At 46.2% G+C, this 26,226-nt stretch overlaps 1 protein-coding gene across 2 annotated transcripts; it reads right to left on the bottom strand.

Annotated features, from left to right (window-relative positions):
* Positions 1 to 255: 255 nt before the first annotated feature.
* On the bottom strand, positions 256 to 25,772 carry CDC42 (cell division cycle 42). 2 transcript variants are annotated; one of them, XM_064678702.1, is made up of 6 exons: positions 25,676 to 25,772; positions 14,358 to 14,499; positions 10,828 to 10,900; positions 7,683 to 7,792; positions 7,394 to 7,591; positions 256 to 1,650 (listed from the first exon to the last, which is right to left on the bottom strand). In XM_064678702.1, exons 2-6 carry the CDS (start codon positions 14,460 to 14,462, stop codon positions 1,561 to 1,563), a joined length of 576 nt encoding a protein of 191 aa, XP_064534772.1. In that variant the 5' UTR covers positions 14,463 to 14,499; positions 25,676 to 25,772; the 3' UTR covers positions 256 to 1,560. The 2 variants fall into 2 exon arrangements, with proteins under 2 accessions (XP_064534772.1, XP_064534773.1); XM_064678703.1 differs by lacking the exon at positions 256 to 1,650 and adding an exon at positions 2,268 to 3,134.
* Between the last annotated feature and the right edge of the window lie 454 nt (positions 25,773 to 26,226).

Here is a 26,226-nt window from a genome sequence, read left to right as displayed (position 1 = left end):
ACGCACACTGAGTATTCCTTTCACTAAGAGCTACCCAGCCCTCTCTTCAGAACTGGACCTGACAGCAAAGATGTTACATCAAAGATTAGAGCAATCTTGACAGGACTGAGGCCAGAAGCAAGATTAAACATTAAGGAAAGACCCAAGCCAGTTCACAAGAAGGAGAGTGGGGCTCACAGGGGATAAAAGCCATTATTTACAAGTCCTTCACACTCAGAAGAGAAAGGTAAAGGAAATAACTACCCTCAGGCAGGCTTGTGAAGATACTTTATGTTTAATACATCTGAAAAGAATGCATATACAAAGAACTTAGACATGAAAAAGCATTGGTTCAACACTAATGAGTCTACAAGAAATTGGAATTTTGGAAGATGGAGAAGATTCACTAAGTCTTAAAAAACTTTGAATTTGCAGGCCAAAATACATATTTGGTAAAATCGTTACGACACTGCAGTTGGTCTGCATACAGACCCTGCACATGATCCTCAGGGGCTGGAGTCCATCTTACAGGTTCAGGTTGCAGGAGAAGGGGTTCCATTAACTGGTCCCGCTATGGTGCCACACTAAACACCAGAAGCCCCTCCCTGCAGTTCCTTCCCACTGCCACAGGTCTGCCTTTCCACCCCTCCCTGAAGGATGCCAAGCCATCCAGCAAGAGATGCACCATCAGAGCCAGCTCCAAAGCCCATGGCTGCAGACCCTGGGCCCCCCTCAGGGTGTCCAAGCAGCAGTGTATGCACAGATCATGGTAAGCATTTCTCTAACAATTAAGGATTGGCAGAAGATGGGTTTGTTAAAAGCTGACTGATGGAGCTAGGCATGCTTCCAAAGGTGCAGTTATTTCTTCATCACGAGCCAAAAGCTTATGATGGCAACGATTAAGTGAGACACTGGCAAGTTAGTTTCAAGTCTGATGGTGCATCCAGAGAAAATGGTTCTCCTATTCCTAAGGCTTCATAATTTAGAGGATGGGGTAGAAATTTATGACCTGCACAGTAAAAAGCCAGCGAAAAAAGATACAAGGCAACTTCACAGGAGATGCATTTTCTGCACTCCTTCTTAGAGAAGCACCAGCTTGGGACATTTTGCTTTCCTGACTAAAGTCTGCTCACACCCAGGCTGCTGACTGACTGCAGAACAGCCCTACAAGGTATTGAAACCAGAACTAAGTCTTGCCAGACTGGCTTAAGGGGCAAGGCTTCAGTAAAACAGCCTAAAATTAGTCTGTTACAGAAAAAGTCATTGAGTATGCCTTGATGTTAAACAAACAAAAAAAAATTAGAAACAATAAACAAAATAAAAAACTAGTACTGATCAGTGTTTTCTGATAATACATAGTTACTCGAAATTAACTAGTTTAACTGAATTGAGGGGGCACTGGGGGATAAACACTAACATTCTCATCTCACACAGGGATTGTGTGGGGGAGATGGGAGTGCAGGGCATTTGTCATTATTGCAAAAAAACAAATTTTAGAATTTGTATCTTTAGTTTGATTTAAACATTGCTTTTAATGTGACATCAAACACCAGCTTTGCAGAAGGGGCAGTGGAGGGACGTTCATAGCAGCACACACCTGCGGGTCTTCTTCGGCTCCGGGGGCTCCAGGGCAGCCAATATCGCCTCGTCAAATACATTCTTTAGGCCTTTCTGAAAAGGGGCAAAGAGAGAGAAAAGGGGCAGTCTCATTTTTGAGTTTTCACACAAAACAAAACCCCCCAGAAAGCCAAGTGGCAGCCACACCCCTCTACAGACAGATGGAGGTTTGCCATCCACAGCTCTCAGAGGCTCCATCCCAGCTGCGTTTGCTGTGCCCGGCACCTCATTTTTGGGAGCAGGAACACAAATCCTCTGAGAGCAGACCAGTGTACTTCACATGAAGCAAAACACACGCACCAAAGTCGTTTCCTTAAGGCAATTTTTTATGATTAACTGGCTACTCACACATTTCACATGCTAATGACAAAGCAGAAAGTGCTGCATTCAGATGGAAGAGCTCTACCTGGAGCACGCCTGGCACAGCAGACACCCGAGTGTGTCAGGGGAGGAGAGACAAGGCAAGCATGCAATGATAACCTGGTCCAGCACACGCTCTCGTTGGGCATCCAGCCCTAAACATCCCAGGGTTAGAAGCAGCCAGGCAGAGCCCAGAAGCTGCCATGGCAGCAGAGAGGTTGAGCTGGGAGGAGTACACAGAGGTACCATACACTGCATTAAGGGTTAAACTGGAGCCAGGAGATGCAATTCGAATAAAGCTTCATCAGTCATTTATACAAACAACTGCAATTTTTAATTTCAAAATTTAAAGACAAGCTACAATTGATGTTTTCTCCTTAAAACAATAAAAATCAGAAGCACGATAGTAAGCAGCAGCTTTACATCTTACAGTAACAGGCTTTAAGGATCTATTATTGAAATGAAGAGCTCTACCATGTTAGTGAAAGCAAGAATTTTAACAGTTCATAAAGCAGTCGCAAGTACATTGATATTTCCTTCCCCCCAAGGACTGACAAATACTCCACTATAGCACAGACAGCCAAAGCAACAGCAACAGAAAAACATCTCACTGCACACAGGAGAACCAGAAAACCCTTCACGTTACAGCATCACTTGCAGATCACCGGTTCAGGTACTTTTGTCATGCAAATACAGTTTACAAGTTCACAAGTAGAAATTGAAAACACAACGCATTTGTTTCTTCCAGTTGGATTCAGGAAGATCAAACATCATCTCTTATTCTTTTGATCTTTCTTTAAATAACAATGTAACCAAATCCTTTCCCCCAACAGCCTGAATTATAAAGCTAGTCACATCTGGCAACCCAAGCAGCAGGGAGTTAAGCGAGTCCAGTTCGTGTTCCACAGTCACAACGTTTTTACTAAAGATCTCAAGTACTGTTTTTCAGTCCAAGGGCTAATACAGAGGTTGCTCTAAGATGGTAAGCAGGCACAACAGCTTTCAATCAAGGTGGTTTGATTCATTTTTAACCACGTTTCTACAGTAGTGGGACAGAGGAAGCAGCAGCAAGAGGGGAAGAAGAAAGTTTAGAATATACAGCACTTCCTTTTGGGCTGAGTTTCCGGAGGCTCGAGGGCAGCTAGGATAGCCTCATCAAACACATTCTTCAGACCTCTCTACAAGACAGAGGGGAGGAGAAAAAACAGCAGCCAGGTTAGAGGATTAGAGAAAAACAAGCAGATACAAAGAGCATTCAGGATAGAGCAGGCTGAATTCACAGAGGCAGTAAACAGATTTACTTTGTAAAAAAACAAAGTAGATCCCAGGACGAAATCTCATTTAGAATGACCCATAAGTCAATGACAGAGACAGACAGGACATTTGACAGACAAGGTCAGACCAAACACTCAGAAGGGCAGAGGCACAAACACAGCAATAACATGGGGGTGGGAGCCACACAACGGGTGGTAGTTTCCACTCCACTGCTGTACGTACACTGAGGGAGTTTACAGGGGAGTAGATGGAGTGGAGAGCAGCTTGCCCCACCACAGGGACCCAAAAGATCAGCTAAACCTTTTGTAATCACCCACTGTGGCTAAGTGAGCACCTCGGATCCAGGGACTACTGCTCCCAACTCCCCCAGTGGCAGCTGGTCCAGAGCAAAGGCTCCAAACAACTCCTGCTTTGTGAATTCAGCCCCTGAATAACTGAAGGTCTCGAGATGGCTGGGAACACACAACCTGGGATGGAAGCAGGACCTCCCTGGTAAGCCATAGTCACTGGCAGTCAGTAACTCCCAGCCTTTAGAGGTGATGCAACACCTTACCAGTGCTACTCTGACAGCAGGAGTCAGCATGGAAATAATGCATTTCAGTTATTCAGATTAGTCTCCAAAGCGAGTTATAACCACGGGGAGACAGAAACAGCATTAGGACTGGACCAGCTGGGATCCAGCACCAGACAAGCAGTGACAGAGCTGCAGGACTCTGCAGGGGTGACACTGAGCACGGAGCATGCGTTTGCTGTAAGCACAACAGGAACTCTGCAGGGTGTTACTGCTCCCACACAGCCCTGCCAAGTTCCACACCACACCACAGGGAAAACCTGGCTCAGTTTAGGCTAACTGGACTCGCCTAAACCTACTGTCGTGAGTGCAACCTTCATAAATTCAGGAGAACTGCCTTATGACAGCTAAAGGCAAACAGAAGAGTTTCAATTAAATCCTGTAAACAACTGCAGTCTGTGCAAAATTTAGACTTTCTTCTCTTTAAGGTCATTCAGATGTAACTGGTTTCTCCCTCGCAGGTTATACTGGATACATCCCTTTTAGAAAGACTTTAATCTTGTTTTACTGAAGCACATTTACAGGAGAGCTCTGAGGCAGTTCCATCTGGAAGCATTTAAGGCCATCACATTACATACAAGATTATACTTGTATGTATAATCTTGTTTAAGGAAACTACAGTGTACATCCTGTACAGCCTCCCCAGCAACTTTTTCTTTTTTTAAAATGAGTTGCAACCCAGGCTGACAAAAGAGCTAAAGACTTCAGATAAATAACGCCTCTGAAGTCTGTGTACTAATTAGATTTCCTTTCTCTGCAAGAATAAGGCTGTAGCATAAACTCAATACTGCACTGTTAGACAGATTAAGGACCCAGGCAAGGCAAGAATCAAGAAAACAACCTTCCTTAATTCTCCTACTCAGGGACTTCTATTTTCCTACTGAAATTTGTTCAGGAGCCCAGAATTTGGGATTTGTTTTGAAGGACCCAGCAAAAACATGAAGAGGAGGAAAAAGAGAGAGGAACAAAACCGTTGTGAAAATAGGACCAGAGTTAAAAGCCTGGATGACCAAGAGTAACAACAGGAAGGGAACTGTGCTCAATACCACAGGCACACAGGCCCATACTCCAGTTAAAGTCATGGCTCCTGTGCTGCACTGGGAACAACCTGAGATCAGGCTTCCTTTACTCCCTCCATTCATGGGCAGCTTAAGGCACTTTATAAAGTTGTGTCAAAACTGTCAACCCAGCACCCAGGGGGGAAAAAACTGAATTCAGCACTCTCCCTGGTGTTAGGTACTAGCAGTGGGCTTTAGACAGTCCACTCAGACATTTAACTCTTCAGAATAACAGAAGAAACAATCACTGCAGTTGCAATCTGTTTGTCAGTCACCCTTTCCTAACAGCAAAGCCTTATTATCCACTCCTCACAGTGGCACTGGGCACTATTTGGTAGAGAAAGGTTGGAGATGGACACTGAAAATGCCCTCATCACAAAAAGGGGTTCCACAACCTGAGGAAAGGGGGATAAAACCAGATCCCCAGTACAGCACACGTGCAAACTCAGGGACAAGATATTCTGCCTGTACAGAAAAGACTCACAAACTCAGCCTCTCATGACTGACCTGGTACAAAAACGTGCTAGCTCCATGATTCTGTGATCACTTGCTACTGTGGTGTCAGTCATTTGTAAATTAGTTGGGAAGGAAAAAACCACCCTGGACTGCTGAGGTGAACCATGCAGACAGCAGCCAAGGTAAAGAGAGACTAAATATCCAGCAGTCAAGGTAAAGAGAGACTAAATATCCAGCTGAGTCTCACTTCAGCTGAAACCAGCTACTGCTGCATTGACTTGCAGGGAGGAAAACAATCCTCCTGGCCAGGAAAGCAGCTGGCTTCTGTGTTCAGCAAACTGCCAGTGAGATCCCTGCAGGAGCTCCACACCACCTTCACAGATCAGCTACGCTGCTGTTTGCCAGATACTGCTGACAGAGCCCGGGAAAAGGTGTTTTGTGAGGGGAGTCAACCACAAAAAAAAGGAAGAAGAATGGAGCAGATGCAAACCAACTAGTCCTCCAGGTCAGAAGGCTTCTGAACCCTCCTCCCAGGTCACTCCTGACTCCTAAAACCATCAATGGGTATACAAGCATTAGTGCTCTGGAAGAAATTCAGGCTGAGCTTCCAAGTGCATAAGGCATTTCACTGCAACAGAGACAGATTAGTCTATCTGGAAACAGAAAAAATGGATAAACACTGACATTTTTTTATCATATCAGCTCTTGCTCTGGTAATTCTAAGTGTTTCCATGCAATCTGAGCAGACTATACAAGGCAAGTCTAAAGCTACAGGGGAAAGGGTCTCAGTGAGCAATACAGGACAATGGCCCTGGCAGGTATTTATCCAACTATCAGCTTCTACAGCCTTGTTAACAGCAGCATTCAGGATGTGTCAGACACCATCTAAAACAGTATTTTGGGGCTGAACAGATCTAAGAGAACTACAGCTCAAGCACAAATAACCCTCAGCTTGCCTGTGGGTGGTAAGGAAGCACAGCCAAAGCCACCTTTAGATCAGGGATTCCCAGGATGAACCACAGCATGCCTTGCCCCACCACCTCCAGTGCCACTGTCCTGCACAACTCCAGCACAGCTGCTTCATTTGCAGCAAACACTCAGGCAAAGCTTTGTTACAAAAAAAAAAAAAAAGCCTCCAGATCCCAAATGGAAGAGCCAACATGCAATCTGGGCAAAAAGGGGCAAGACAAATAAAACTTCAGGCTTTGACCAGTTCTGCAATAAAGCTTTGTGCTCAAGGAAATGAATGCACATCACTGGAGTGAGGGGCTTGATACTCTGCACCCCTGGCTCCGTGCACATCAGGCAGTGACAAATTCTTTACACAGTAGCATTAAGGGAGTTGTTAAAGAGTGGCAGTCAATTCTCCAAGTGTAGGCACACCAGATTCAGTTCCCAGGGCATCCAAAGTCAAGGCAAAAGGCCAACTAGCCAGAAAATGGCTCCTACCCTAGCATTTCTAATTTAAAGGGAAAGGATAATCAGGTTTCCTGGCCTCAAATCACCTATTTTAGTTGCCTTTAGACTCATGTTCACAAGTTAGTTCACACTTCAGGTTTATGTCTTAAGAACTATTTCATTTTTCTTTTCTGTTTCAACAGAACTTCCATCTGAAGGCGGGCACAGGAAACAGCTCACCACCAGCTGCATAGGAAGACAAAGCAGCTCTAGACCACGAAGGTTTTCAGTCTTACAGGTACCAGAATTAACTTTTCTGAGAGGTTTTTTTTCCCTTTGCCTGCTCTCTTCAGTAGTGAGCTGCACACTGTGCCCTAACCCAATTATTGTCTGTAACGCACCTTCTAAGCTTTCAATAGTTATTCTTCTCCAGACAGAAGCAAACACAGCAAGCACATTCTCCTCCATCACTCCTCTACACTAGGCCTAATCCTCACAGGCTGATTTTCTTTGTACCACTGCCAACTCCCTGTGCCTTAGAACAACGAGACAAAGAGAAAGCTACAGTGTCAACAGCAGAAACAGAACTTATACCCCTTTCACATCCACTTGGAGCTGGTTTTCCCTGGAACTGAAAAAAGAAAAAAGCAAGCAGAAATGGTGAAAGCCCAAGCCTCACCTGCGTGAGCGCAGAGCATTCCACGTATTTGACAGCCTTCAGGTCCCGGGCCAGCTTCTCAGCCGTCTCTGGGGTGATGGGCTTCTGCTTGTTCTTGGCAAGTTTCTCAATTGTGGAGGGATCATCTCTTAGATCAATCTGGGTCCCAACAAGCAGGAAAGGAGTCTTTGGACAGTGGTGAGTAATTTCAGGTACCCACTAAAGACAGGGAAGACACGGCATTTGTTATTAACCACCCCTGATAACCACCTGACGCTTCGGCAGCTTTTTCAGGCAAAGTTCAACAGACCTTTTCTTTCACATTTTCAAATGAAGAAGGAGACACCACTGAAAAACAGACCAGAAATACATCTGTCTGTGGATAGCTGAGGGGTCGTAATCTATCATAGTCTTCCTGACCTACAGAGGAGAAAATTCACACAGCATTAGATACAGACAATAAAATACTGCCCTTTACAGCGGGTTAGAACGCATGTTCCAGCATAATAACATTCCTGTGACTAATCCTAACTCTTAAGCAAAGAACCAAGCATACCCTGAACCCAAACATTTGGAGATGCCAGTTTTCAAATCCAGAATTCATTCAGTTGCTATGTAACAGTGAGCTGCTGAAAGTCACAGGCGAGGTGGGAAGTCTCCAATACATTTTTAGATCAAACACCCTCAGACTGCATAACACTTTCCCCAATTATGAAGAAAAGTTGCAGAACATGGATTGGGTTATAGATGAGGTCCTCTGCACCTAGTCCATTCCATACAAGGATTATGCCATCAAATTTCATTACCCTGCAAAAAAAACCTGCTGTTTGAAGGAGGGGAAAAAAACCCCAAACAGTTTTATTCACGAAAATGTTATTACTTATGCTGTGAAGTGTCCCCAGGCAGCAGGCAGAGAATGCTGCTGGTACACATGACTCTGATCAGGCCACCCAGCAGTATTCTCACTGAAGTCCCTGCACAGGCTGTGTTTTGGAGGAAGCCATGCTCTTCCCTTGGAGTCCTTAGAGGGCAGGCAGTCCCTGCAGGGCACCATTAGCACTGACCCACCAGCCTCACTCTCCCCAAGCTCATTCTTAAACCTCCTCCTGCCCAATTCAGCAGCAATCTGTTTTTAGAAAGCAGATCTGGCACTGAAGCTGCTGCACTTTTTGGCAACCAAATCTGAAACACTTGTTTAAAATGTCTCAGGTTCCAGCTGATGCTCTCTTGCTCATCATACAGGACAAACACTTCCAAGATCCTGAAGGAGCCAATGCAACACCTGGGACACCTCAATGGAGGAAGCTCTACAGTTTGAAGATGGAGATGTAGAGAGCCTGTTACAGCTACCGTGCCTGGCTGGACACAGAGGAGTAAGCACTGACCAGAATCATTGTCACAGAATGCTTTGGGATGGAAAGGACCTTGAAGCTCATCTCGTTCTAACCCCCTGCCAAGGGCAAGGACACCTTTAACTATCCCAGGTTGCTCCAAGCTCCATCCAACCCAGCCTTGAACAATTCCAGGGATGGGGCAGCCACAGCTTCTCTGTGCCAGGGCCTCACTATCCTCACAGGGAAGAATTTCTTCCTAGCATCTACTCTAAATCTCAAATATCTTGTTGCAATTAACAGACTACTCCCAAAAGCTTTGTCTTCCAAGCACAAGCTCAAGAAAGTTGTTTTTTTATTTGACAGCTAGCAATGGGGGTTTCATCCACTGCTGAATTCTGTCACTTGTGCTGGCTACTATTTAGCAAAGAGCAAGCAGCCATTAAGAACAAATGCTTCCTCCTCAGCAGTCCAGCTCTGAAAGGGAAAGCCTTTACATTCACAAGTGCACAGAGTCGCCCACATGCACTAAAGTCCCTTGGTAACTTGTCAGAATTACTAGCTGGGTCACTACTCATGTTGATAGTATGTGAATATCTACACACACACCCCACTTCTCAGAGGTCTGAACCCTCAGCAGGAAAACAGGCAGGGAAGGACCCAACACAGTGAGCACACAATGCTGCAGGCCCCTACAACGGGCCCACACGTGTCAGGAAGGAACCTCTCTTCTCCACCTAACTCTTTATCCATGAACTAGGGGAGCCTGCAATAATAGGGACATAGGTCACATTTTGGGAGGAGAACACAAAGAGCTAAGTGAAGCAGACAGGTGACCAGACATTCAGAGACACAGCAGGAGCCAAGGACTCAGCTGGAAGACCCCAGACTTTTGCACACAGGCTGTAAGGGATATAAAAGCCCAGGGTTTGCTTTGTTCAGGGTCCCTCCTCAGAGGCTTGAGCTGTTACTTTCCTTTTGCACCATGATTAAATTATTTTAAAGATCTGGACTTCTGAGACATCTATGGGGAACCTGAGGCTGAGCCAGTAAGGAAACCCTGTCTGACTGTGTGAGTGTGGGGTGTGTAGGGAGTCAAGCAAGGCCCCATCAGGTCACTGGAGCTGCTGCTGCAAAGGGGCTTCCCCTGCAGAGTCCCAGCTCAGGTGGTGGAGTGTGACTGCCACAGCAGCTCCCAGATGGTGGGACAGGAAAGCTTCCTTAACAGCCACAGGGTTTAACTGGAAACCTAAGACTGTCTCCTTAATCAAATTAGACACTAACAGTGCATTTAAGAACACAGCTGGAAACAGATTAAATTCTATCAGGACAATTTTAGGTGATAGCTTATGAACTAAGAAGGACTCTTCTGAAGAAGAGTTTGCAACACCAGTTGCTGCCACACCACTTTGGTATTACTGTGTGGTGGGGACTGGGTACCCTGCAACTGAACCAGTTTCTACCCTTTCTTGCTAACTTTTCACACACTCAAAGCAGGATGCAGTTGTTTAATCACTGCATGTTTCTCCAGCCAGAAACTGAAACACAGCTTAAACAAGAGGCCAGCAGATTTTTAATTCTAAAAAGCACATAGTGAGAGAGCTTAGGAAATCCACACCCTGATTTCATCCGTGTTAAGGATGCAGAAACATAGGCACATTTAAGACATTCTAATGTTAGTAATTCTGTCTTGACATTTGGTTAAAAAATTGGCTATTTACTAAACAAAACCCACATACAATCCACATTTTATTCAACACAAACTTCTCCTTTAATTTCATTTAAAAACACGGAAACCTTTATCTTTCATGTATCACCTAGATAAGAGGTAACAGTCTGAAAGCTGTCATCTGGTGTCACAAAATAAAACAGCTCTAAAAGAAGTGGAAGGTTTTCTTATTTTGCTTTTGAGTTTTTTGTTGTTGCGTTTTTGGTTCTTTTTTAATAAACTCACTTTAGCAACTCTCAAAAAGTCAGGAATGAAGAATCAAGAGAGATTTTTCCCCTTCCATTAAAAAAAAACTCAAAAAAAAAAAAAAAAAACCCAACTGCATGTCTTCATGTTGCACATCACCTCAGGTAAATCTTGGGCAGGTACAATGACACAAGCACTTGTTTTCTCACCTGCAGTATCAAAGAGGCCCAGGGTGTAAGGCTCTCCTCCAATCATCACTGTTACAGCATAGTTATCAAAAACCTGGCAAGAAAAGAAATACACATTTAAGAGGATGTGAATAAGCCATCTCTCAAACTATCATCCCACTCACTTTGTCAGAGCACAAGAGATACCTGCACAGGACAAGAGAACCATGAGGCTTACAGTGCTGTGACCACTAAGGCCAGTAACAGAACAACTCCATTTGGAACAGGGATACTCCAGCTGCTTCCATGAGGTACTAAAGCAAAGGCACACGAGGTACACATGGTAAAACCACTGAGCAAAACACCTACAGCAGTGCTTAGCTGTTACCACGAAGAGGTTTCCCACACTGGCACAGAAATCCCCACCTTCCCCCTTGGTGTGACACAGTAATCACAGCCCCACAAGGACAGAAGGAGGAATGTCAGCCCTGCCCTTCAAGGGGAACAGCAATGGGGCTGCATCTCACAGCACCCAAATCCTCTGCAGGAAATCCTCTCTGAACATAATAAAGTCCATCTTTTCAACAGGGATTTATCCTCAATCTCTGAAGGACTGGTCAAAAAATCAGCCTGTGCCAAATTCACTCCCAATCTAAAGGGAGAGTCTGGCTCCAGAGACAAAGTCCTGTCTCTGCACAGCACCTGGCACAACAGTGCTGTCCCCCAGGGCAGACCCGCTGCACAGATCAAAGCCGGCACCACCCAGTAACTTGTTTACAACACAACTGAGCACCAGGGCCTACCCAAACACTCACCTCCAACACCCACCCACTCAGTGCACTGTCTGAGGTCAGTATCCTTCATTCCAATAACCATATCTTCAGAACCCCGACAGACAGTACTGCAGAAACTACCTTTGGCAGAAGATCTTTCCCACTGCAGAAAAACCAAACCCCACCATCTGCCCCTGCACATCACTGCACAGGGACTCCTCCAAATGAGGATGGGCAAGTTCTGCCTCCACACAGAACTGCAGCCTGAGCAGCTCCCACAGCTGAAATACACCCCCAACGTGAGAGAGGCCAGCAGCCACCTCAAAAGCTTTTCATGGAAGTGAGAAGGGAGGGACGTGGAAAATAAGCAGTCACATGCATCTATTAACAGGGCTTTAGCAAAAGTTTAGGTCCTTGAAAAAAAACACCAAAAACTGAGGTAAGAGCAGTGAGACAGCACTTCAAAGCTCAACTTCCCAGAGTTCAGATGTCCTTCCCACTTGACTGCCCTGGTTAAAGCAAGACCTGACACTACCCTAATTTTTCCAACTTCTCACAAATCACAGTGACTGAGAAAGCAACTGTGGCCACTGCATATCCACAGAACATCAGCCAGAAGCAGAAATCCACCTCTCACACTACTTTGGCTTAGCATTCAAGATTTTAAAGCACTGCAAGAGAATTCACCACTCACCCCCATTACCCACAGCCCAACCCCTCACACGCTGCACTGGGTTTGCCTCACTGAACAGCCAAGAAAGTGTCCAGCTCCAGGGAACACTTTCAGGCTTTCCCACTGGGAAATATCTGCCATAGAGAGAAAGGGTTGCAAAACACAGAGTCAAGTGAACAGAACCCATCTGTTGGTCTGAACTGATGTGTTCACTATCCATGCTTTGGCCACACTGCTGCAAAAGCACAGCAGTATCTATTTCTCTGTCCATTTACCACTAGATTAGCTGGAATATCAGAGGTTACATATCAGTTTCCAGTGTCTGAAATACACCTCCAGGCCATTCACAGAATTAGGAACAGGCCTCTGGTATCTCCAGAACAGCAAGTTCCTCAAGCCATGAAGTTCAGAGGTAAATATTATTCCAGAAAAATGGGGCAGATTTAAAAAGCACTATAAAGAATCCTTAGGACACCTCGAACACACCTTACTGGCAACTCACTTTTGAGTAGGTTTTTTCCTATTCCTTGTCAGCAGAGATTTACAGCCAGTGCAGGGCAGCACACAAACTCCCAAGCGTTCAAAACACACGTTTTAAGATTATAACATTTTTCAACATAATAGAGGGTCATTTCCCTGAAGGGATAAGTATAGAAACACTCATTGCTGAACTCGCTGACCGCCTGCATTTTGTCTTGACCATAAAGAATAGTTTAAATAGGACAAGCAGCCTCCCACAGGTTCAGCACAGGATGTGGCTGCCCTAGAAGCATCACAGCAGGATACTTGATGCCACTCAAAAACTTGAGAATGACAAAAAACACGTTTCAAATGCCACTTCAGCAGTCCATAACAGAGCCCATGAGAGACTGATCTCTGCACTCACAGCACAACCAGCACGTTCCCAACAGTGGCCACTCCATCCAGCCTTACTACCCTGAGGTTTGAGAGTCCTTTCATCTTCAGCTCCTGATCTACAGCTAAAGACAAACATTTTTGTTCTGTGGGAGCCTGTCCTACACAAGACAAACCTCGTATTTCACAAGCTGAAAGACTTTGGATAGCTTACAAAAAGAGGCAATGACATCCACTTCAACCTCTTTTTCACAAGGAGAGGACAGTTTTGTAAAGAACTATTCCAGAAGAGCTTTCAGACAGTTATCTTGGCATCTCAAAGGAGATATCTGGTCTTTCAGATGAGTTATCTGGTCTTTTGAGTTGCTTTATGTTGCAGTTTTAGTTGAGTGAGAAGGATTTTTAGTGATGAATTTTTCATACCACCACATGGGATGGACTTTTCAGGCCCATAATAGAGAAAACTAGTAAAATAGCATCCAGTTGTCCAAGTCTCCTGCAGCAACCTCACTGAAACCTGACCCAGCTCAGTGGCAGTACACTGATCTTGCATATGACTAAGGAGAAAAGCACTTTTCTAACAGAGAGACTGTGCATATGCCTCACAGGCAGCGAAACTCCTCCCAACTTGATCTTTAGATAAGTCAAGGGAATCAGTATTTCAGAAAACTGAGCCTGTGAAGCTCAAAAGGTGACTTAAAAATAGTCAAGGACTACACACAAAGCTTGCAAAGGTTTGGAAGTACAGATGGATGGGACTGCACAGTCTAAACCCAAACACATTCCTCATGCTTAGCTGAAGTCACACTCCATATTTCACTACACTTCCGGATCTTTGCAAAGGAAAAAGGAGCCTCAGAAAATGTTAACTGTAGTCACTGGCTATTTTAGCAACATGAAACTGCTTTCCCTAAAAACAAAGATGCAGCAGGAGCTGAGAGCACAAGCTGGAGACCAGGCACTCCTGACCTGGAGCTGTTTGCACTGCTAAACTCCCCCACAGCATCAGCCCCCAAAGAGAAGGCAGGTTCTGCAGAGCAGTCAAGCAGCAAGAACTGAGCAGATACAGGAAAGGTCCCCCAGCACTGCCAGGTGCTCTGGAAGGCAGCAGCATGGACTGACTGCCACTTTTCCTGCTGTATCAGTCAGTGTCCAAGAGGAAAGCAGGCTGGAAGAACAGGGATCAGGGCATGCACACCATCAAGGTTGGTTCAGAAGGGAATTCCTGCTGCCCTGCCCCACCACGACCAAAGAACCATTCCCACACTTACCGTTGGGACATATTCCGACGGGAATTTATTTGTTGTATAAGAAATTAAGAGACAGGTTTTACCAACAGCACCATCACCCACGACTACACACTTGATCGTCTGCATAGCTGAAATCTACTAGAATATCAACTCCAAAGAGAACCTGGAAGAAAAAAAAAAAGAGATACATATATTTACATGTTTCCCACACTCACCAGAGAGCCGTCATCAAGGAGCCCAAACCACTAACAGCACATCTGGGATATGAAAACAAGACATTTTTAAATGAGTTTTTAGATCCTTTCTCTCCACCACACACACAACAGGAAGCTGCTCATGTTCATAAATGAAAAAAATTTTGCCTAGTTACCTAGAAATGGGCAAAACCAGTCTTGAGGCTTTTCCAGATTCTGTTTTTAACGCATGGAAGCATCCAGCCTCAGATATTCTGAAAGCTGGAAGTGCAAACTCTGCTCAGGAACACATCTGCCTCCCAGAGAGCTCCCTCTGGAGAGCAGCTCAGCAGGAAGCACAGCAACATGTGCTTCGAAACTAGTTTATGGATAAAAATAAACAAGTACAGACAGAAATAAATATGATTAATTTCTCCTTCCCTCAGCTTTAAGGCCTAAGCACAGTTTTACAACCTTTTGGTTAAAGCTGCTACTTAACATATCCCTTTATGCCCATTTTGAAGTGCTGACAGCAATGAGAGCTCAGCAGGGCATCCAGATCCCAAGGGAATTACTCTCCAGACATCACAAAATCCCGATGCACCCAACTGCTCCAACACTATCCCAGCAGAGACTTCAGCACATGAACTAATCGATATGTGCCATCAATACCTCCATCCAAACATTAGCTGTTCCCTCCAGTGTCAATACAGCTGCCCTTCATTAATATATTACTTTAATTAGAAGAATACCAGGCTTCTGGCCATTTCTTCACATACAAGTGTGAAATTTTGACCCCAACAAACTAGTGGCAAAGCTCCCCCTGACTTTCAGCATTTCCATATTATCAGTACTTTTATTTACAGTGACAGAGACTTGCTGCAAAGTCTCTGTAAAATCCTGAGGGGGGCCAAGGGGGTGTTTAAAGCAGCAGATTCACCCTCCTCTGAGGGTGCTGCCGTGGCTCTCAAGTCTGGGTAACTGCACTAAAAAACCCAAATTGATCCCTCCTGAACTGTGCACTTGGGCACTTCCCAGTGAATTCACTCCTTACAGTGGTGTGCAAGAAGTAGAAATGGATTCCATGTTTTTGAGGCTCTGGTCACAGCCAGCGACATCACAGAATGACAAAATGCTCTTTGTTGGAATCCCACATGGGTCGCCAAGTCCAACTTTTAAGTGACCAGCCCAACCAGGGCCCAAACCTATGACCTTGGCATTATTAGCACCATGCTCTAATCAAGGGAGCTGATCTCAAGGTGTTAATATGACTTGATACTGCACATGAGGTTGTCATGCCTGCAAAGCAAAGGAAATCACTGTGGACTCAAAACAAACACACCACCCCCAATTCTTCTTCAGATGCTGCAGGGATGCTCAAAGACTTCAACAAAGCCATCTCCCTTAAACAAAAATCCCCAAAAGTTCCTAGAAACGGTACTTGTAGGGGAATACTAGTCACCATCATTCCCACAAGCCCTGGACAGATCCACAAGCAGTTTTAGGAAATGGCAGCAAAGACTCTTTCCCAGAGCAGGCCACCAGCCAGCACCTGGTACATGGGGCACTGCCATCCTTATCTATGTATCCTCTTTCAGCAAGCACAGAGACAATGACTGACTTGTATAAGCATCAGGCACTGCCACCAGTCCTCTACTTAGTGCCCTATTTCAATATCAAAATAATAGAATCTGTTGATTTATGCAGATCTCAGGTTCACAGCAGGCATTCAGCAGGATGCACAGCACAGACCTACCAACAGGCCCTTCATTAATACAACAAAAAGCTCTGAGATTTGGCACTGAAGCAAACACATATTTACTTAGAAGGACAAAGCAATCATTTCCATTTCAAAAGGCATTTTCAGTGTTCAGATCAGCTCAGCTGTTTACATACAAGTAATATGAAGTCAGGTAACAGCACTGAACATCCACCCCTTCAGAGAAGCTCCCTTTCCACCCTGCCCTTCCCTCTGGGCAGCCCACAACTCCTCCATCCTGTAATCCTTCCTTGCTGCTCTACCTCCCTCTTCTTTCTGCCCTCTTTCCCAATTATTTGCATTTCCTTGTTTACCTGTAATTTGCAGGTAACACATCTGCTTCAGACACCTGCCCAGAGCCCATAAAGCACACTAGAGGAAAATCCAGGTTCTGAAGCATTCCCTGTGCTCACTGCAGCACAACCAATCCATGATTCTCTATAAATCCAAATTTTGTATATGCACTTGTACCAGAAAAGGTCACACACAGGCCTTTGTGAAAAGAAAAACAAGTGTTTCGTGTTACTCTTTAAAGCTCATTGCTCCAGAGAACACCAAGAATGAAGCCACAGTATCAAAAAGCACCTCAGAAAGCATCAGAAGCCAAGGACACAGCCAAGGTCTGGGAGAGAAGCTGCTGTTCTCTGGGAAGGGCTCAGGTCAGAGACTGGGGCTAAGACACAGCACTGGCTGCACACACACCTTGCCCACAGCTCACATTATCCCTGCCTGGCACAGAGCTCCTGAAGGGAAGCACTGGTGTGGTGCACATCAACAAATCAAACACACACACACCCCCCCTTCACCTTGGTTTTTAATGGCTATATAGCTTTATCTTTAAATACTGAAAAATGATGGCATAAATTTTAAACAGCTTTAGAGTCTTGAGCATAGGTCTCCAAAGTCTTAGCAGGGGGAAAGTGGAGTTGTTGAATAATTATTTTCCTTGGATTAGTAGGCTTTCTAGATAGCTGGATGAATTACTTTGTGTTTTGCACTTCTAAGAAGTCCACAGATCACAGCTGAAAATAAGCTCGTTTCTAGGGAGCTTCAGTGCACCTGGGACTTACTCTTCCATAGGAATAGCTTTAAAGATATATGCATTATTGACTTGTGGTTTAAAAGTAATTTAATCCAAAATGAGATTAAGCAGAGAAAAACATCCCTAGAGTGCAACGCCAAGGGAGGCAGAAACAAAGAGGTTATAGAGGCTTTGGGTTTGTTCTCCCCCTGAAGTCACCTAATAAAAGGAAGCCTGCACATACAACACTCAGCAGAACTAGAGAACACTTGAAGTAGTTTTAAATATCTGAGGGAATTGAAGCAGCCTCGAAAGTGCTGAAGTCCCAGTCTGAGTGCAGTGAGTGGATTTGGAGCCATATCATTGTGAGCCATCTGGCCAAGCCCAGAGAGAAGAGCTGATAAAGACTGGAAATGTAATGCAGGTCAATGTGACTTAGTTCTGTTCAACAAGTTCTAAAGAGTTCTTTAAAAAAAAAATAAAAATTGCAAAAAAAGAAATGGAGCACTGAATTAATTTCTCAAACCTCTCTGTATTGTAACCAAAAATTTCAGTGCTTCAGTAAAGTACGTGTTAACTAATGATACTTCTAGTATCTGTTGGATTTCAAGCTGTTCAGCAACAAGGATTTCACAAAACTCAACAATGTCATAGAGAACTGGGACGTGACATGCTGGAAACCATGGATTACACAGCCATGTAAACTTTGTCAAATTCACAGGCCATTTTACAGAATTTTGCTTTAAAACTCAGTTACACTTTTATGGGAGACAGCTGATCTGCATTTAGGACTAATCCCAAAAAGTGTTAACAGAGACATGAGTGTTGCAACAAAGAGGGAACTGAAGTCTCCAGCAGGACGTTGTGGAGGTCAGTAATCCTTCCTGGGGCAAAGGAAATTCTGCAGTGATGCACTTGGGTCACACAGGCCTGTGCAAGCACCAAGACACTGAATGATCACAGAAGGCTGAAAAAATCCACAGTACCTCTGGCAGGTTCCCACTGATTAAGCACAAGTTGCACAAAATACTGTCCCAAACACACCTGACCCCTCCCATGCAAGCCTGACTTTCCCATTCTAAAGGCAAGCACGTGGAATGGGAGCACTTTGGGTTTGCAAACTGTAACTTAGGGTAGCTGCAATCTGTCCCAGCACCTGTGTGCACTGCTGACTGCAGAATTAAGTGAAATTTGGTGGAATTTTGTACATAGCATTCCCTACTATACCCAGAGTGAGAATCTGCATGATCTCACCTTCACTCTTGCTGTAGGTGCAACACGAAGCAGAAACCACAAGCCTTCAAGCCTGTTCCAATTTCTCTTATTCTCAAGGTACTGCAGCCCGTTTTCAGGCTGTGTTTGTCCCCCCAGCCCGAGGAAGCTGCGCTGTCAGGTCTGTGTGCACATCCTGTGCTCGCTTCCTGCCGAGCCCCGCCAGCGCCGCCGCTTCCTCTTTCAGGCAGGACTCAAACTGCTGCCATTTCGCCAGCGGGAGCGGCTCCCTCGGCTCCCTGCGAGGCACCACTGGCCAGGAACCCTCTCAGGGCGCTCTTTAGGATACACCACTAGCTCAGGAGTTGAACCCTAACCAGTCCATCACAGCTTCCAGATCCTGTTTGGGCACCTGCTCCGCATTCCAAGAAAATAAACAAAGCCATTTCTGAAAACTAAGATTATTCCCCCCCCCAATGTGATTTTACAGTGAACAGTTTATTCATCTAGCTCAAAGCACTCAGGAGTCCACAGTGAAAGGAACAACAGTCACAGGATTTTACTCATGGTCTGCAGTAACCATTTTTGCCCTTCCACAGTACTTTCACTTCTTATCTTATAAAACCACACAGTTCTAAATAAAGTCTTTGTTTGTACTTGATAATTTGTTCCCAGATTAATCACATCCATTTCAAGGCACCCTTGCCCCACCATTTCAAGGTCCTTGCCCTCTGCCACCTCCTCCAGCCCTACTACAAACTAATCTTTCTGTGCTTTCCAAAGCGACAAATCTCTCCAGTCAGGGGCAGCAAGGAGAAATACTCGGCTGCTACAATCCCAGCAATCCAATTTTCCTCAGCAAATACCTAACAGCATTACATGGAAGATGTATTGCACACCTGTATGACAAACAGGGCAAAGGCTGCTGCCTACTTCTCTGCAGAGATCCCAAACCACTAACCCAGGGATCACACGAGCTCAGCTGCCACCTCAGGAGGGAGAAAACCTTGGACTTCCTGGTACACTAACACTGTCACAAACTTGTGATGCAAAGCACAAACAGAAGCCACTCTCTGATTAAGAGATGAATTCCAGAAAGACCTACTGGCACAGAAAGCAAAACTGTTTTTGAGAGCAGTATCACCATTGCCAGAACTCTCCTCTGCACAGGTACAGCAACCATCTTCCAGCCTGCTAGAAATCATCTTCATCATGGAGATCTCACCCCACAACTAAACACATCTGCCACTTCTATGCTGGTAAAGTGGTAAATGACACGTAAAAGAATATATTAGGTTCTAAACCTGGTGCCCAAGCTCACCTGCCTGTCCTGCCCACAGCTCAGGCTGCTGCAGGCACATCAGCTCTATAAACAAACACATTCGTTCCAAGCCAAGCTTAAGGCCTGGGTCTTTAGTTACTTAGAGCTTAAACTGGCTGTTGAACTACAAACCAGCACGAGAGCAGCACTCCCTTAGAAAAACGTAAATTGTGAAGTCCAAGGAGAAGGGACAGACCTGAGAAACCATCTTGTACCCCAGCAGTTCAGGATCTTGAAAAGGATATCCTAATTTAAGCATTGCTTTGAGGTTTTGTTAACTGTCACTAACAGATCAGACACAGGCCTTTAAATTCTATCTCAGAATTCGTACCTCACAGGGAGAGCTGCCTCCAAAAACCAGTGTTGCCATTGGGTTTGTATGTGTGTCTAATTATGAAACACAGCCACAAAAGCTCAGCTGCAGCAGAAGCCATGCCAAGACAAACACAAGCATTCAGGTAAGGACCTGGATCAGCAGTGGGTGGGCCTCAAATCAGGGCTGAAGACCCCCACAGCAGCAGAGCACACTGGTGGGCTCCGTCCCACAGTCTCAACCTGGTGTTGGATGCCAGCACAGGGAATCTGTGGGCAGGCCCACAAAAACAAGCAGTGGAAAGAGCCACAAGATCACCATCACCAACAGAGCTGGATCAACACCAGGACAGCCCTGAGTTAGGTCACAGGCTCCTGTTGTCTTGAAACCCACAAAGTTTGCCATCATTATTGGAATCCCTGTTGGAGATAAAGGAGGTGTCCAGAATCCTGGAGCCACTCAACAGAGCCAAATATATCCCAACACCTCTGCAGCTCTGAAGCTCCCATTTCTGGACAAGTGACTATCAATTACCAAAGAAACATTAAGAGATTGCTTCTCAAAATGCAACTATCATGGAGCTCCCCCAGAGCTATCACAGAATGTGCTGAGTTGGATCTCACTGCTTGAGACCAACTGATATTTTCTGTACTTAATGCAACTTTCTTTTTCTAATTCTGTAAGATACTTTGCACATCTTTGCAAAGGCTCCTCTCAACCACCTGGTACATACAAGACAGGAAGTGAGGGTGGTTGGGCAGGGGAATTTTAATAGTCTGAGCCCAAGACACCAGCAGCACCATAACACACATTTCAAGTTTAACAACCTCAAGAAAAAGAAGGGGAAAACCATGTAATCTCATTTAGTCCTAAAGTCAAAACCAGAAAGCTGACCAGCCAGATAGAGTGTGTGTGACTCAGCAGGCTCTGCCACACCAGTTCCAGCTGTGCCCACACCTGCTTTACCAGGGGCATTGCCCACTATCCTGCTTCACAGCCCCAACCAACCACCTTCACCTGATCACCAGCTCCACAGAAAAAAACACAAAAGTGACAACTTCCCCATTATCACTCTGGTTAAGATTACACTGTCAAAAGCAGCCCCCAGCACTGGAAAAACCTGCCCCAGATTAAGTGCTGGGAAGTGTGTGGGCTTACATTAATGGCTTTTCTGTCAAAAGCATTTTTATCTTACATCATTACTCTTCACTTTTCATACTCTAAAGGAAGCTGTTTTCCTCAACCATGTAACAAGTTCTGTTCAGTATTTTACTACCTATCTTCATTAGCTGAGTTGCATACTGATAATATTTAAAAATACAAGCTGCACCTACACTCCCATTTGGACACAGAACCAAATCAAGGCCCACATGGCCCTGACGGTTCTCTCCACATTCCCTTGGCCAACTGCATTTAACAGTGGTAGAAGTTCCTCTATTTTGAGGCATGTTTTTGCACCATGGGAAGCACCCTGCCTGAAAATCACTGCAGTAGATCCTGCTCAGGGAAGGGGAGAGCTGCAGGTGCTCTGTGCACACAGCCAGGAGGAGCCCAGAGAACGTGCTGTGCTGAGGGGGGAGAGCTCAGGCTGGGTACCAAAGTGCTGTCTGACATTTAAAGAAATAAAGCTTAGCTAAAAAGCACTGCAAAAATAACTTTTTCCAGATACTGAGCTATCCTGGAGTTTCCTCTTAAAACTAGCAAAGTAGCTGGAAGGCTCACTAACACCAGGACTGCAGCAGGGGAGCTGCCCTGCACTCACCTGACCAGCAGAAGGAACCAGAGCAGCTGGAACCACCTCCCTTCACCAGCCCAAAACCAGCCCTGCAGGGCCGAGGCTGCAGGACCAAGAGCCCACTGGGCAACTGGCAGCTCCTCAGCAGTCAGCAAATAAACAAAATGCTCAGAAGAAGTAACAGCTCCCACTCCAGGACGTGAAAGAAGAGGGTGCTTCCGAGAGGAGCCAAGCCTTTAGCTCAGCAACACTTTGCATGCACTAAACCCAAAAGTACCCCTGAGCTCAAGAGAACTGCTCAAACACACAGCTGCTGTCACATCCAGGCCCAAAGCAGCCCCTCAGCTGCCTGGTGCACAGAGCCCACGGAGTGGCAGAGGCCTCCTTGAGTCGCATCCAAAGCTGCAGGAGCCTTTTTGTCATTATTTCCCCGAAACAGAACACTCGTCACTGGCCAGAAACACAGCACAGCAACCTTCAACTGGAGAAGAGCTGAGCAATTCAAACCAGCCTGTTACAAAAAGCAAAACAATTCTGGCAGCCTCAGCTGCTGCTGGGAGTCTGGCACCACACGTGACAGCAAAACCCTGTGGCTGCCCCAGGGCAGCTCCCCACCCCACAGCAGTTTAAGATTTGCTCTAACACTGCCTTAGCTTGGTGAAAACCTTCACCTTCCCCTGCCAGATTTGAAAAACACGGTTGATCCCACACAATCTGACCACAGGCATGGACAACTTCACAGGGATGAGCTGCTACCTGCACACCCTCTCCAGGCAAAGGCCCCAAAGAAGCCCCTTGTGTTCCTTTATCTAGAAAGGTTTTGGTTTGGTTTTCCATGAGACAAGAGAACAGTGCACGGGTCCACCATGCACAGTCCAACTCTCTTGGTAGGAATTACACCACAACACCCTAAAGTAACGGGGTGAATTAGCAGCACAAAAGCTTAAAATAGAACAGCAGCTTTTAAAAGTTTTTGCAAAACAAACTCTTTGTTTTCTCTCTATAAAATGTCACTTGTTCAGAAGAAAAGTCAACACATCTCAAGGAAAGGACAGCTGCTCTACTGAAAACAGGCCAATCAGTATTTTGAAGCTTTACAACTCTTTAGGACAGTCGCTCTCTCCATCTCCAAGAAAAGATTACAAAGATTAATTACGCACCACCACCACCACAAACTCTGCTTCTTGCACTCACTGCTTTCAGTTTTCTGCACACCCAGGGCCAGGTAAACAAACTACCCAAAAACAACCTAAAGGATCCCCCACCAGAAGCTGGGAATACACTGTCTTAATGCCATTCCTGTCACTTACCTTGGGCATTGACATGGACACCAACGGCTACAAAAGGCAGCTGAACCCTACCTTGGGGTAGCCAGACATCCTCAAGGAGGGAAAACCCTGCGCCAGGCTTTAGCCCTTGGAAAAACTCTGGTGAAAGGGCCTTCTTCACCTACCACTGCTAGTGGCAATCCTTCCTGATGGATACCCTTAGCTTGTACAGTGTAAAACCATACAAGTTAATAATAAGTGTGAAGTGTAGGGCTTAGAGGGAGCCACTTAATTAAATGGTGACAGGCTGCAGGAGTGTAAGACACTTTAGATTTCTTTAAAAACTCTGCCTAAAAGCTTATCTGCTCAATAAGTTGTTTTATTTGTCATATATTAAGACTCTAAGAATAGGGTGTTTTCACCTACAAGAGCTTCTTGCCACCTGGAGTACCAGAAACCAATTTCACTTTCATTCAATTTGACACCTTCATCTTTAAAAAAAAAAAAAAAAAAAAAAAAAAGAAAAAAGAAAAGAAAAAGTGTCATTCTTTCCTCAGGAACAGAGCCTCAAGGGTGAAAATAACTATGCCCCCCTACAATTCCTCTTGACTGCCTCCTGCTCTAGAAGCTCAAATCATCACCATGGTTCTCATCAGGGAAATCCCTGGGAGTTCCACAGGGGCTCCATTTCTGTTTACTGTTCTTACAGCAGAAGTCCCACAGTTTCCATTTTAGGTACTTGACACTCTAGAGCTTCCAGAGCTTTTCTATCAAACAGTGAAAACATCATAAACTCCCCAGCCCTGGCCATCAATCTGAGGCAAACAACCAACCCCAAAGCAGGGTGTGTAATGAATTCAGATCATCCCTTGCAGGTCATGAATAACCAAGTTCAAAGTAAGCAAATCCAGTGATTAAAATTTCTGCCTAGGATATGTTACCAAACTGCAAACATGTTTTGTTTTTTTTTTTTTTTTTTGCACTGCAATAGGTATTTTTTTATTCCTTTCCAGGATTTTAAAAATCCTTTTCCTCGTTGTTACTGAGGCACACAAGTGAACAGCTTAAACACAGAATTATTTCTACAGTCACCAATACACTGATGGAAGTCTTAGGTATGAGCCTAAGACCCGTCTCAAATTCAAAATCAAAACCTGCCTATACTGCCTTTGCCAGAACCCTGCACTAGCAAGAAGAGTCTACAAAGCAGAATAGCTTCCCAACGTACAGTCTGTTAAATATAAAGGCTTTCTACTTAAAGTTGATTTTGCACAAGACCCTTTTGCTAAGTGAAAAAGTGCAGCTCTAAGTGTCTCACTGAGTTATCCCTATGAGCAATACAAGGAGCCTGATCCAGGTTTTAAGTGCCTTCAAAAATAAATAAATAGACAAATAAATAAATAAATGGACATTTGGGGCACTGCAACTTAACACTTTAACACTTCGAACAGAGACAGCCAGCACCTCCTTCCCTGGGAGAGAAGCACAGATGACCAGACAGAGCCACTTCTGCCTACCCAGTTACCATCTATCATGGCCTTCTCCTCGCCAGGGCTTGCCTGCCAAGAGAGGAGCAAAGCTTTTCCTGCTCCTCTGGCCACAGCACCCACACAGGCAGGGCACCAGGAACCCTGGCCATCCTGCAGTCCTTCGTTAAGCACAGGTTTCCAGGGTTGGTTGGTATATTCACAGCTACCTGGTCGTACAAGTGTCTGTCACCAGCTGCAAGTTCTGCCTGCTGGAAGGTAAAAACACAACTCAAGTCCAGATCGCTAGAACAGCGATTAGAACACAGATAAGGTGACGTCCGGCTGCAGTATATATACATTTTTGTGAGGATTTCCGAGAATGGCAAACGCGCGTCAACAACAACTCTCCAAGCTGGTCGGAGCGAGCAGCGCTGGCTCCTGCCCCGGCTGCAGCCGGTGGCACCCCCGGCGCTGCACCGAGAGCTGCGGGGTGGTTCTGGATAACATAACCCACAGCCTCGCAGATGCCCAGAAGCGCCTCCCGACTCTTCGGCTGCCTGTGTGCAGCACACACACAGCTGGAGCTCAGCGTCCCGCACCCCGCCGCGGCTCAGGGCTCCTGCGGCACCGCCCCAGCGCAGCCGGCAGCCCCTCGGGGCTTCTCCCCCAGCCGGGGCCGCACCGAGGCCGGGCCGGGGCAGGGCCGGGGCTGGGCCCAGCCATGGCCGCGGCAGCACTTCCTGCGCCGCTCCAAGGCTCCGGCCGCCAGCAAGCGGGGGAAGGGAGGGGAGAGGAGAGGAGGGGAGGCGGCGGCCGCCCCGGCACCCCCGGCCCCGCAGCGGCAGCGCCCACCGGGGACACAGAGCCCGCCCCACAGCAGGGCGGCTGCCGGGGAGGCCCCGCACACACCGCGGGGCCTGGGAGGGCGGCTCCGGCGCTCGGCGGGCGCCCCGTCCGGGGCCAGGGAGTCGCTGAGTGGGTGGCAGGCGGGGATCGGGGCCGCTCGGTGGTCGCGGTGCTCGGCCGGGGGTCCCGTCCCGGTCCCGTCCCCCCCCCCCCTCCTCTCACCTCGGACGCTCGGCCGGGCGTTGGCAGCTCGCTGCGGGGTCTCCTCGGCGCGGGCAGCAGGGGCGTGACGTCACCGCGCAACGCGCGCCGGGGCGGGGCGGGGCGGGGCCGGCTCATGGCGCCCCCTGCTGGCCGCGCCCGCCGCCGCCGGGGGAAGATCCGAGAGCGGGAACAGATTCCAGGGGCTTGGTTCCCAGGGACATTAACTAACTCAGGAAACGATTCCTGCTCTGTCAGACCGAATTCTCCATAAATACTGTGTATACTGTGTGCATATATATACATATATATATATAACTCAGAAAGTGGTGACCTCATCTTATTAGTCATGACCCAATCCGATCACTGAGCACAAGAGCAAGGCTTAAAAGTCGTGGAAAAAGTCACAGAATCAACCAGGCTGGAAAAGACCTCTGAGATCGTCAAGCCCAGCCTTTGACCTTGCCTACTCGACCGTGGCACTGAGTGCTACATCCAGTCTCTTCTTAAATACCTCCAGGGACAGTGAATCCACCTGGGCAGCCCATTCCAGTGTCTGATCACTGTCTCTG

Source organism: Pseudopipra pipra, chromosome 22 (assembly GCF_036250125.1).
Source record: "Pseudopipra pipra isolate bDixPip1 chromosome 22, bDixPip1.hap1, whole genome shotgun sequence".
Classification (NCBI taxonomy): Eukaryota; Metazoa; Chordata; class Aves; order Passeriformes; family Pipridae; genus Pseudopipra; species Pseudopipra pipra.
This window is presented reverse-complemented; position numbering and strand designations above follow the sequence as displayed.